General features: G+C 42.2%; 1 protein-coding gene across 1 annotated transcript; it reads left to right on the plus strand.

Annotated features, from left to right (window-relative positions):
- The first annotated feature begins 807 nt into the window (after positions 1 to 807).
- On the plus strand, positions 808 to 11775 carry LOC143468677 (uncharacterized). The gene is made up of 10 exons (XM_076966019.1): positions 808 to 1203; positions 1346 to 1562; positions 3093 to 3154; positions 6611 to 6729; positions 6829 to 6999; positions 7087 to 7265; positions 7384 to 7578; positions 7776 to 7975; positions 8438 to 9465; positions 9587 to 11775. The coding sequence occupies exons 1-10, from the start codon at positions 839 to 841 to the stop codon at positions 11137 to 11139; spliced, it is 4089 nt and encodes a 1362-aa protein (XP_076822134.1). The 5' UTR covers positions 808 to 838; the 3' UTR covers positions 11140 to 11775.
- The last annotated feature ends 1558 nt before the right edge of the window (positions 11776 to 13333 follow it).

Below are 13333 nucleotides of genomic sequence, written 5' to 3' on the forward strand. Positions count from 1 at the left end.
TTGTTATTTGCAGAGAATAGGTGAAACCGGTCAGGAATTTCGCTTTTAATTTCGTTTCGCTTGATTGAATATTTGGCGTGCTGTGTCCTGCGTGTAATCAGCTGTGTCATAGGTCGGTACATGCCTATGTAGGTTAAATTAAACGCCTTATTCGGGCGCCGTTGGTTGACGCTTGGCAATCTTTCTGTTGCCAGGCTATTAAACCAGCCGAGCAGTAGCCTTTTATTTTGTTACGGACATTAAAAAGTGTCTAACTGCAAAAAATCGGTATTTATGAAGTTTTTAAAGTTACTGTTGTCCCGCAGGGAATGTTTTTCTTTTGAATGTTTTCGCTCAAATCCAAAGTGTTTATAAACAAAACGAATTGTGTTTGCATCGTGATGTAATAATCGGATTATAAAGCAACACATTTTGTCGTGCCCAGAGGGAGACGGAGAGTTGGGAAAAGATCCTAATATGAATTTTTCAGCAGATAGATTTGCGTGAGTTTTAGCAGAACTTTGAGTTGTTTATTGGCGTTGTGCTTTTGCTGTTGGAAGGCTACTCTGTTATAGCACGGTGCTTTAGGTTTGATGATAGCTGGTAAACGCTCAAGATATTCAGTTTGAAAGCCATTTAAGGAATACGTTAAAATATTATAATATATTAGTTGTTTCCACGAATGTCCAATTGTAATGCCACGAGTTTAAGTTGTGCAAAGACTTTGCTGAGTTCGAGAATAAAAATTCCGATACCATACAATTTAATAAATGCAGTACACGTGCAGATGCATTTCATAATGTGGGTATTTCTATGTTTTGCAGCGACTATGCTAGGGTAAGGTGTATAAGTTAACAGGATGGAAGCGCCGTCCATTCTACCCCAGAATGACTATCTTGCCCCGGACCTTGGTACCACATCTACCTCCCTGGAAAGCAGTTTTGACTCGACCACTGAAACGGACTCGCATCGCAGCCCAAGCGATTCAGATTGCTTTGACCGGAAATCCGACGCCTGCTTGCCGCAGAAAGTTTCAACCGGACCCGATACTACCTCACGCCCGGCCTTGTTCAATATTTCGTCCGTTAAAGGTGTTCCCCCTCCTCCCCCACCCCCTCCTCCTCCACCGCCCCCTCCGTTGTTGGGTATACCGCCCCTGAGTAATGTTGGAATACGAAGCCCGCATCTGTCAAGGGATGAGCCTACGAAAACCAAACTAAGACGGTAGGTTGGGCAGAAAGCGCTGGTCAGGGCAAATATGAAAGGGCGTCGCTCACTATTTACCTGTGTTTATTCATCGTAAACACGCAGCATGCCGCAGTTGACGACCGATAAACCTGCAAGTCACGCTCGTATTTCATTGCAGGCTAAACTGGGAAAAGATCCCGGATGTTCAGATAATGAAAGCTGACAACAGCATCTGGGCTGGAGGCCAAGGCCATATCCAGGTCGATTTTCAGGCGATTGAGGATCTGTTTGCTGTAGAAGATCGACCAATCAGGAGACGTTCTCCCAGCGCCCCTCCGTCCTCACAAACGCAAAACGATTCCGATTCGTCAAACTCTGATGACGTCAAAGGCAAGGTAGGGACGACGTCATCAAGCTTGTTTAACTTAATATGGGAAATATCCGTTATTCCGGAGCAAGATAATTAATTATGTAAGCCGTAGTGTGGAAAGATGCGTCTGACCGTGCTTTATTCCTATTTCCCATTTATGACGATTGCTTCTCCCAACATGGAGTTGGCAGCAATATGTGCACACCGGGTCGTTTTGCGTCATTCTTTTCCACTCTCCGTTGTGTGACCTCATAATCGCGTTTGTTTGCTTATATGGGTGTTTGTATCTAATTATAGGTTGTATTATTATGTGACACTGCATTAAGTTTAAAATCATTCGGCTTGGTTGGTTTTGGAACATGTAACTTACTAATTAATACTCACCAACATGGCATCAGCACGTCACCGAGCTCGAAGTTGTTCATCGATTTGCTGTCGCGCGCTCGCTATTGTTTGAAAATCTTGATTTTCAAAGTTGTAATCCAAGACCCACATCATTTCCCACCTATGTGCGAATCGTTGCCAGATCACCCCTTTATAAAAGATCAATGCATTACACAACAAAAACCGCTTTATGTCGTCACAAAAGACTTTGCTTAATTAACGTCTTCCTTCAACTGGTTATTTTCAAAGGCAAGTGACGTCACTACTGCTTAAAGGTTATTTCAGGCTACTGTCCCGAATCAGGACAAACCTGACAAAATTTAACGCGAGTGAGAAATGTTGAGGAACGGTCCACGGTGTTGAGTTTTGCCAAAATAAACTTCCTATTTCTCCTACAATCAAAGCACTACAATGGACATGCTTCTCCGCTTTTAAAAATCGGAGTGTGATCTAGGGGGGCGACCTATTTTAACTCATTGTTGTTGGTCGTCTTGGACTGAAGTTACTCGAAGCCATATGACGTCACACCATAATGTGTGATTCGGTAATAAAGATAACATTGTTGTGTCATATTCCTTGCCATCGTTATTTGCCACAATTTCTGAATAAGCTTGTTAAGGCTTACAACTTGCCCACCACTTGAATTCGTGTACCGGCCCTAACTTCGGCTTTAAAAGCGTAATTAACAGGATGGTTTTGAAGTGTTGGTCGTTCGTGGTAAACGTTTTTTTTTTCTAGAATGTTTTGATGACGTAACAATATGTAAATACTTATCGCGGGTTAGATCTTAAAGAAGTTCGTCTTGAAATTGTTTGAAGTTTGAAAACGACTTTCACTGGCCGGTTACAAAGGTAGCTTCACCTGAATTCTAGGATACTCTCAGCCTTTTTTAGAGATTTTCCAACTTTTCCACTTTGCGCTACTTAAATACGTGCTTAAACTACTCAATGATAATCAGTTGTTCGATCATAATTCAATCAGCCCTTGCTTATGACTCAACTGTTTTGTATTTCATTCAAGTTAGTTAAAAGCCCCTCGATCGGCAAAAGTCCAAGTTGTGCGTTTCAAGTTTGTTTGGGTGATAATTCTAGTATAAAAACATATGAAAAGGTTTTTGTGTTAAACCCCTGAAGTTGTTCGATTTAATCCAAGTTTTTTCTTTCTCATTCAGATCTGCCTTATCGATGCAAAGCGAAGCCTCAATGTCAACATATTTCTACGTCAGTTTAAAAGGTAAGTTTTAATTCTCTTTCTTAAATGAAATTAAAAGTTTAGAAAGGACAAAATTTTGCTCGATTCCGATTAGTGTAGGAATTTAAGTGGATGTCTATACATGGTCAAGGCCAAGCCGACTTTATTACGTTAAATCAGAACAGTCAAGTTTTCAGCCGTTTTAAAAATCGTAAATTTGGTCTAATTTCCAAACTAACCCTTCATCACACGCTCCCATGTAGGGGCTGTGTCGTCACCACGCCTCACCCTTTCAGTGGGGTATTGAATTACCCAGCTTCTAAAGCGGGGTGATAAAGCTCAACATGACGTCATAAAAACTGAATAAAAACCTCTTCACAGAGTTAATTGCTTCTAATTATCGCTTTTTTGTAATTAAAGGCCCAGGTTAGTCTCGTTATAAGATTTCTTTGAGTGGAACCTAAGATTTTGACAAAGCTGAATGTATCCTATAGCGAGGCCACTTAAGTTGTTCTTTTAAACAGTTTCATTGTCGAGTTAATTATATAATTATGTGACAACAGCTTGTTGGCTTATTTGAGATTTTCCGTCCATTCTTTCATGCAGTTGGTAACCTAGAAACATGACAACGCGCAACGCTGTCCGTAGCGTAACGCATCGCCTGTAACGAATGCAAGACATTTTTGTCACAGTTTCACCATTTACCAATATATTCCAGTTACTCAAATCCCAAAAGCAATTTTGCACATTTCATAAAATCAAGTCTAAAAAGGACGCGATTACGCGAGCGCTTTCCTGTATCTGCGTCCAGAAGAATCAAGCGAGCTTATATGTCTCATATGTATCGTCAGCGCACCCAAGATAGCCTGGTTTCTTCAAGTGCTTAAGTCTGTTACTGTCCAAACTTTGAACTTGATAGTGGATTACGCAAAGCACTTGTCTCATTCGCCAGCTTTTCATCAGCTTAAGGGGTTTATAGGGGCTTGGAGGATATGCGCTTTAAGTGGTCGCAGCTTTTTGAGGTGAAAATATCAAAGGGTTCCGGTTCCTGCCTTAACCGTAGCATTTGAAAGTATTTCGAAATCTATTACATTTTAACGTGGATCAATTTAACAGTAATTTATTACATGACTTCACAAAGGCTTATCACTTCGCAATAATGTCCATTGTGTTTTCTTTAACCCTTTGGTCGACCCAGTACTTGCTCTATGCGCAGGTATAGGCACGTTGGGTTTATCTCTGTTTAACCAAAACAAAATATTTTTCTTGTTTTTCTTTAACACTTCGTTTGTGACATCATAATAGAATCGCGTGAGAGTAGCTTTGAGCTTACTCAGATTAGTCAAATTTTATTGCTGTCGTCCGCTAACCACCGTTTATGTTGTTGCCGTTACAACTTTTTGTCCGGTTAAATTCTACTACTGTGCTATTGTGACGTCATAACATAAATATTATGATGCCATAGTAGACTGGCGACGACGCTCTTGGGATTCGACACGTCATTTTGCTTGTCTCTGTCTAATACAATGTCCTGTTTATTTTTGCGATCAACATGACAAGATAGAGATTTTGGAACTTGGTCGCGTCAAAAATGTACACTTGGCCAAGCGTTTGCGGTTTGCGGGTAACAATTGTGTATTGTTACGTTGTGTAAACTTGAAATCTGTTAAAAGCACATTTGTATAAACAGTTGGATTGTTGCCATGGTGATTATCATAAAATAGTGGCGTTCGCGACAACACATAAGCGGCTCGACCTTTATTGCGTTGAGCTTCTGTATGAAGCAGATTGTGAATATTTCCTCAACTTCCAGACAAATTTCCCTGCGAATCTCCACGTAACATTGCTTCGATTTCCGAATGACCTAGAACATGTTTCCGCGTTTATTGTTGCGTGCTTCATCCCGCTGGGAGGCGCTGCGTGATTCGACGCTAATAAGTGTGGGCCTTTTCAACTTGACTTAGAGAGACAAGAGTTTCACCCGCAAGTCTTTTATTGAACTTTTATAGACTTTCTTTGAAAGTCATGATGAATGAATTTCTTATCAGTGATTATTTTATCAAGATTTCAGGAATTCATTACGTTTTAATATTGCCCAGGTGCAGTATTATTAAGTCACTATTTTATTAAAGGAACCTTATTACACGACTTCGCAGTAATGCATAGTTTGGCGTTTGAGGGCGCATCATTATGACATAATAAAATCCCAGCGTCCGTTGTTTCGATCAGAATTACTTTCCGCCGTTATTAACGAAACATGACCAGTTTGGTGAAAGGTAAAAAATTTAAATTGCTTTTATTACATCACAATGCTCATGGCGCGATATTAAATGTCTGACTCTGTAATCTAACTATGTTTGTCCATCTCATAAATCATGCGAGTTTTGGGAACGAAACTCATGACGTGCAAACAACTCTGTGACATCACAAACACATGTAATTATGACGAGGTTCAAAGCAAGTCGGGGCAAGTTCACTTTGAGGTCTTTATGTTATACAGCGTCATCTACCGGTTAACGTGGGAAACTCTGAAAGATAAAAAGCGTCGAGTTCAAACAGTTGCTTTTATCCGAGTTCTTAATAGGCAACCCCCGCTGTGTTATTTTGAAGCTGTTTTTTGTTTCGGGTCACGTGCATAAACGCCCCTCCGATGGTGTTTGTTGTATCGGCGCGCGCGTTATCACGACGCGGTGTTTAAAGAACGTCAATCTCGCAGCGTCTTGTAATTAAAACCCGATCGATCAGCCACCACCTATTCATCAAACAGTCGTAATTCATCGGTGGTCGCCTCTAAACCTAGTCGCTGCACTCCAGCGCTTAACCCAATGTACAGGTGCTGCCAACTTTCAATAGAAAAATTGACGTTATCTGGGTTTTCCACCGTTGGCAAAAACTACTTGGAATGGTTTGTTGATATAATTTACTCACTGAGATAGTTTGGTCTTCATTAGAAGAACTATGAAAAATCATTCTTTTAAGTAGTAACTTCTGAGTGTATTTTGCTTTCCTTTTTCTGTTGTATTCTTATGGGAGCATGTTGGAAAATCTACAGTTAACTGGTCCCTTGCCTGGTCCACATTATGGCATCATAATAGCAGTAGACGTGCAGTCTGACAAACGTGCTGCTGGTCAATGATTAACCTTGTAATCTAGATTTCTCGTTTAATCAAAGGTTGTTGTTTTATTGCTATTTCATGTGACGTAGCATTAACGTCAAATATAAATTTGTGTACGTCAGGTTTTAGCAATTGTGAATCTTAAAAGCGATTTTGATAATTTGACTCTTTCTAGAAATATGAGTTGAAAATATTAAAGTGAATATACTATGGTTACAATCAGGCAGTTTGCCAACTGATGAAGTTAACTCGAATGGGTTAATGAAACATCGGCAGACAATAAAGTTGTGCCCACTAGTGCCTTATATTTGATGAGTATTAAAGTAAAATTGCACGAAACATTCAACTTATAATTAACCATAGAAACATCATATTTTTCCAGGTCGACTACCGTGTTGGCCGATTCCATCCGCGCTTGTGACGTATCTTTCATGAACTCAGATAAACTTCGAGCATTACGTAAACTACTTCCGGATAAACAGGAACTGAAGGTTTTACAAGGTATTGTTGTGTAATAGTGCGTCACCGATCAAGTTTATTACGTATTATTTGGCTACAGGCCATTATTGTTTTGTTTTCAATTATGTAATTTAATATCAGATTTTCAGGGGAATTCCTCCCATCTCGACACCGCAGACCACTTCCTACTTTGCATAATCTCGGTTCCGCATTATAAATTAAGGATTGATGTCGTTTTGTTGAGAGAAGAGTTTGACCACGCGATGGCGCAAGTCGAACAGTCAATCAAAGATCTTCAAAAAGCGATAAAAGGTGAAATCAATATATGACATCAATCCTATGATGTCATCATTCATAATTTTGAAGATAACCGTGTCGTCATCAAATACGTCCTTTCAGAAATACGTCAATGCTACGCCCTGCCCACAATCCTGCACTTGGTACTGCAAGCGGGGAATTACCTAAACAGAGGAGCTTCTTTCGGAAACGCCTCAGGGTTCAGACTTACGGCCCTAAAAGCCCTCACAGACACAAAAGCGAATAAACCGGGAATTACCCTCATGCATTACGTCGCCATGGTATGACGTAGACCGGTTAAAAGCACTGGCTGGAAACTAATTTTGATATCGTGGTCGTAATCTGAATTAACGCTGTCATACATACAAGTCATATCTTTTCATATCGAACATTTATCAGGAACTGAAGAAGAACGACCCGGAAATGATGCAATGGACAAAGGAAGTTACGTCAGTAGAGCACGCTTACAGAATTTCCGAAGAGGAAGTGAGAGAAGAAATTGCTAACTACAAAAACCGCGTGTTGTCGCTAAAGAAGAAAGTGCTCGAGGAAGCAGACGATGACCTGAAAGAAAATGCCGGAGATTTTCTCGAGGTGACCACGCCACGCCATGCCAGGGTCTTCTATCGAAAGCGTCTTATCGCAATGATTCTTGCTTCACGATAGAAATGCTTGCAACTTTCAATTCCAGCTAAATTTCGAAATATATCGGCCCTTTCTAATTAACAAAAACTTACTTATTCATCTGTTGTGATCCATATGCACAATACATGTTTGTTTTCCTTGAACAGAATTCACTTTCGCGTTTGGGTGACGTGGCAACACAAGCGCGACGCCTCGCGGATGCCACCAAAGAGCTTGCCACGTACCTCTGCGAAAATTCCGACCGTTTTTCCCTCAATTTCTGCTTCCAGATGGTCACAGAATTCCGTAGTAAATTCGAGAAAGCGGCCGAGGATAACGCGAAGAGAGAAAAGGTCGCGAAAAAGAGGTATGACGTCACAACCTTTTACTTTCATAAAATAAATGGTTGAAGATGATTGGACGGTGGTTGGTTAGAGTATGATATAAGAATGTCTTTTTCATATTACGCAATAATCAAGGTTCGTATAAGTTCGGCATTGCGCTGTATTTGTGATTCTCATTCACCGCCAAGATATAGGCTTCATATGAGTATATAGCTCGGGCTTTACGTGGAAGCCGAGCAAGGTACCTGGACCGGAATAATCTCACTGGGCAAGATAGATAGCAATTTCAAAATAGAAACTTCTTAAATGATTCAAAATTTTTGGATGTTTTTGAGAACTTGGGACAGTTCAGGCGATATATTGTAAATTTTAAACAGAAGAATTCACCAAAAAATTTTAGTTATGATTCGCATTATCTAGCTTTTGTTATTCCGGCATCGGTATTAAGTTAGGAACTTTTTTGATACGTTCGTTATATCCTGCAGAGAAAACAACTTGAACAATAACAGAAACCCCCAACAAAGGAACAAACGAGAGGGCAGCGAGCAACAGGACATGTCACAAACAATCCTCACAGTAGACGGAACAAAAGACATTTTAATCGATACCATCAGTCCTTTGAAGAGGAGTAACTCGTTGGTGACTCCTCATCAAAGATATAAGGGACTTTCCCGGCGACAGAAGTCCGATGACGTAAAATATACGTCATCAGGATTACGCAAACAGGACAGTTCCTTCTTACGTCGCGTGTCACGAACGAAACCGTCACCGAACGAGGTGGTCAGACTCTACGAGGAAGATCGACCTCCGGTTGGCCAACGCAGAGAAGCATGGAAGGAGCAATCTCCCGAAACCAAGACGGATCACTTGAAGTCAAGCGCGTCCCCTGCGTCTAAATCAAAGGACGGTGACGTATCCAATAACGTCAGCATTACCGAGGCTGACACCCCGGTGATGTTACGTCGTAGGACCGGTAGCGTGAGGAGCCGGGCGAGGCCGAGCAGCATGATTGAGGTAGGATCCAACACCCAGGAGGAAGAGGAAACATCCAAGGACGACCTCGAGACGTCCATGGATCGCTTCGTTAGTCGAGAAAGGACTCGAATGTTCCAGAGAACCCAGCTCAGAAGGTCATACACCCTGCTTCCTAGAAGCCAATCCGACGATTTCAGCGATACTGAGACTGTTAAGTCTGATGACGTAAGTGAAGACGCTCTGATGACGTCATCAGACGGAAGAAGGCGTACATGGCAGCGAAAAACATCTCCCCTGGCTTCCATATCCGATCAGTCGTTTTCGCTATCACCTAATGATGACGTTGACGTCTACTCGGAGACTGCGTCTCGCGTTCTTGATGACGTCAACAAACCAACACGTCATAGTGACATCAGAGAACGCATCAAGCGCTACAAGGAGTCGGCTTCATCGAACGAAGACTTTTCCTCACTGGATCGTAGTAGAAGAAGCAGCAGCAGCAGTAGCTCACTGGCAGAGTTCGCCATCGACCGAGCAGGTATGTGACGTAACAATTCCTATATATTTAACGATCTGTGATTTTCGTTGGTAGGTTACATGAGGCGATAAAACCACCATTTTACGTTTATAAATGTATCATTACGTCACTTCCGCCGCAGCTTCAACGGGAAACATCCTCACTCTCACGTCATCAAGCGATGGAATTGCAGAGGGGAAAAGATCTTCACTGAGCAGACGGGCAACCTTCGCGGGTGAAAGATCCCGGATATTCGAGAAATTGTCGACGACGCGATTGTCATCCATGCGTGAACACTCGGAAGAAAACGATCGTGACGTCACCGACAAGCAACTTCCAGAACAAATGATCAACGATGAACACGAGGAAAAAATTGCGGTTCAACATCAACAAGTCGCCGATGAGAAGTCGAAAATCTCCGAAACTCCAGAATCCCCCGAATCCAAAGTTCCCTCCTCCCAATCAGCTTCCGTGCCCACCTTGCGCAGGCGCAAAAGCACTTTGTATAAAAGCGGCTCCGCTCTCACCTGGCGCGTCCCTAAGCCCAAAACTTCACCTACCGGGACTTCACCAGATCGCCTGATGACTTCATCCACGACGTCGCTGCCGAGCGCGTCATCGAGTTTGGCAAAAAAGCCCCCTATTGGAAAGAAGGAGGTTGACAAGTCTCCGTCGAGACGAATTTCCAGCAGCGGAGTAAAAACTTTCATAAAAAAACTCGCGCAGTCTGGAAAAAGGAAAGAAACGGAAGCGGAGTACGGAGAACAAGTTAAGGAGGAAACCGAAAAGGCGGAATATGAGGAGAAGAAAAAGAAAAATGTTAATGTCAGGGATAAAAGTGACAACAAAAAACCAGTCACATCGGTGACTCCATCGAAATCAAATACCAGCACGCCAACAAGGGCAAAGACAGAGACGCGAAAACCCTCGCCTACTACCGCGTTATCATCTAAATCTAATCTCACCCCAAGACGAAAGTCACCATCGTCCAGAAAAACCCCGTCACCCAGTAGGTACTCAGCTCCTAACATGACTCTGTCCTCATCACCTAGCAGACCAATAAAGACAACTTCATCGTCGACCCACAAGCCAGCTATCTCACCTAATTCCCCAAAATCAAAACCGATTCTATCGAGACCGGCCTCTAGATCTTCCGGTCTCGTAGCTCCCCAGACCCCAAGTCAGAATCAAAGAGAAAGGAAACCTCCGGGACCCTCCTCTTCTCCCGGCGTGAAACCGTTATCCCGATTCACGTCACCTGGTACCCAGCGTGGTGCGGAAACCACGACTCCAGCCAAAGGCAGCCGGGTTTCCAAACCTGGTACAACGGCAGCAAATAAACTTACTCCGAAAACTTCTAAAAATGTCACCAAACTTTCTTGCGACAAACCCACTGCAAAATGTTATTCAAAATCAACTTTTACGCCCGCTGGAGGCGCTAGAAAGCAACTGAAAGATACAGACGTTGCGGGATCCGATAAAAAAGACCCATCCCAGGAAGTCGACGAGCAAAATTCCCGGATCATGAAAGAAACAAACCTCAATGACGACAGACTCTCCGTCGCTTCTGACGATTTCAAACAGCCGGCCGGCTCCCCTGCGCTACGGAGCAGCGTGCAGATGAATCGCGCTGCTCGTCTTCGAATGTCAAAGAAGTTTCCACAGCGGCGTTCGCCTTATAAACAAGCGACGTGACCTCATAATGGGTAATACAGCCACTATGCCTAAAGCAAGCGCGTAGGTTGATACAGGTATGAAGTGGAGTCGCGCTGTGCTGTATCGAAAGCGAAAGAAGAAACCTCAAAATTTTACCGATTTTTTTTAACTTTTCTTTGCGGTGATTCCCCGGTGCGGATGACGTGTTTTTGTTGAACTTTACAAAAACTAGAATTCGGCGGAGTAACTCAAAAACCTCAGTACCATTACGTAATGGGACCAATAGATAGTAAATTTAGTTTCTCTTTGTAGACTAATTGTCTCTTCCAAACCTGCTTGACTTGAATCGTTTTCGACGATCTACAATAAAACGTTTCCCAGGCGCTTTGTTTCAACGAAAATTGGTGACGTAAACATATTCGTGGTGCCTTTTGTGATGTGACGTCAGCACGCTGCGTGCTGCTGATAAGTAGTTTTATACCTTTATGACGTGTTTGTGTGACAATGTTCTGAGTTTTACCGCCAAAATAAATATTTTCAAATTTATTGTTTTGCTTTTTTGCTTTGTCATGCTAAAAGCTTTTGTGACAGTGATGTCAAACTTCGTCTTCAAAAAAGTCGCCATTAGGTGAAGTAAATTACGATTCTTCGGCAGGAATACAAGTTAACTGTAGCCTACACTGTACAGTAATTTAGCAACAAAATATTCTAAGGATTAAATGTATGAAGTCGGATTACCAGTCCACAATGAAACAAGGGTTAAATATTATTCGCTTGCAGCAAATCCGAAACATTAATTTGATTTGACCAGCGCTCAGAACTTTTGACAGTCCATTACAAAATACTGTAACTACTTGGGTTGATTCAAACTACCAGGTCTATGTAATGCTGTAGAACAGGCATGTGCAACCTTTTTCACTGGAGGGTCAAATACAAAATTTTGAATGACAACGCGGGCCACATGATTTTTTCAGAAAAAATTAGTATCGTAAAACGACTTTCCTATGCAGTTTATGTAGTTAAGAAATAGATTTAATGCAGTCTACGACACACTTGTGCGACAATTTATTGAAAAACTGTGAATAATTGTCGATGGAAGATGAGGAAACTAAATGATGTAAACTGCATGAAATAGTGATGGCCACTATGAAGTTCTAACATTTTGCTGAGCACCACGCGAGCCGCACGTAACAACCTGGCGGGCCACAGTGCGGCCCGCGGGCCACTGGTTGCACATGTCTGCTGTAGAACATCATTATTAAATTCTTACCATCACCTAATTATTGACCTAGTACTGTACTTTGAACACGTTTTCAAAAAAACGTAGACATGTTGCCGAAGAACAACCACAGACTACCCATGTTGACAACGTCAAACACGGAAACGACTGAATACAAGCCCAAAACAAAGTGGGTCTCATAAAGGCTTGGCCCGCTTACGAATAATTTGCCCGATGAAAAAAATATTTGATATATTTTGAAAGTGACGTAGTGGTCTTCGCCAGAAATACTCTTTGCATCCCTCGGTTGGTCGGACAAAGTTATTGAACGCAGCGAAATGGCGTTCGGTGTAAAGGAGCTATTATGGCCTTCTACAAGCACGACGATGAGACGTTGACCGTACGGTAATGTATGTTGTTACTTGATTAATTCTACACAGTGGGCTGTACAGGTTAACGTTGGCGCCATCGTGCGGCGTACTACAAATGTAGGTTGCGTATCGTGGTAGTTGGCGTATTGCAGTAACATCCAAGCTGTCCCTCGGTGTTAACGAGTCTAATTTCAAAGCGTGGTAAATGCTCATTAGTTATTAGTGCTCTAATATAGATGACTTGCAGATCGCTAGAATATCACATACTTATCTTCCAGTCGTTTTATTGGGTCTACCGTCAGGGCCATGAAATGACCGACATATAGTGGGGGGGAGATTATAACTGTTTTATTATGGAACAAAAGGTATCGGACAAAGAGCAAAAACATGCTTTCTCGTAACGGCCAAGTACGGCTTGCTTGAAGAATCGATTGACTAGCAATGTATGTAAATACAGACCTTTATCACACAGACACACAACGTGCAATCCATGTGACGTATTTATTAAGGGTGGTAAGTGTGTCAGATTGGCAAGCAAGCGATCGATTCCTCCTCATGCTTCCCAGCATTGCTACTTTTTGGCCAAGGCATTAACTGCCGTAATTTAGAGTAACTCTGGCCATGCGCGGTAACGCAGATGAAA

This window comes from Clavelina lepadiformis, chromosome 1 (assembly GCF_947623445.1).
Source record: "Clavelina lepadiformis chromosome 1, kaClaLepa1.1, whole genome shotgun sequence".
NCBI classification, from domain to species: domain Eukaryota; kingdom Metazoa; phylum Chordata; class Ascidiacea; order Aplousobranchia; family Clavelinidae; genus Clavelina; species Clavelina lepadiformis.

Excerpts from the sequence above, each read along its gene's own strand:
- LOC143468677 (XM_076966019.1), top strand. The coding sequence starts at position 839 with ATGGAAGCGCCGTCCATTCTACCCCAGAATGACTATCTTGCCCCGGAC. Across the intron at positions 7,579-7,775 it reads ATGCCGGAGATTTTCTCGAG|AATTCACTTTCGCGTTTGGG; the intron begins GTGACCACGCCA and ends TTCCTTGAACAG. Across the intron at positions 7,976-8,437 it reads GAAAAGGTCGCGAAAAAGAG|AGAAAACAACTTGAACAATA; the intron begins GTATGACGTCAC and ends TATATCCTGCAG.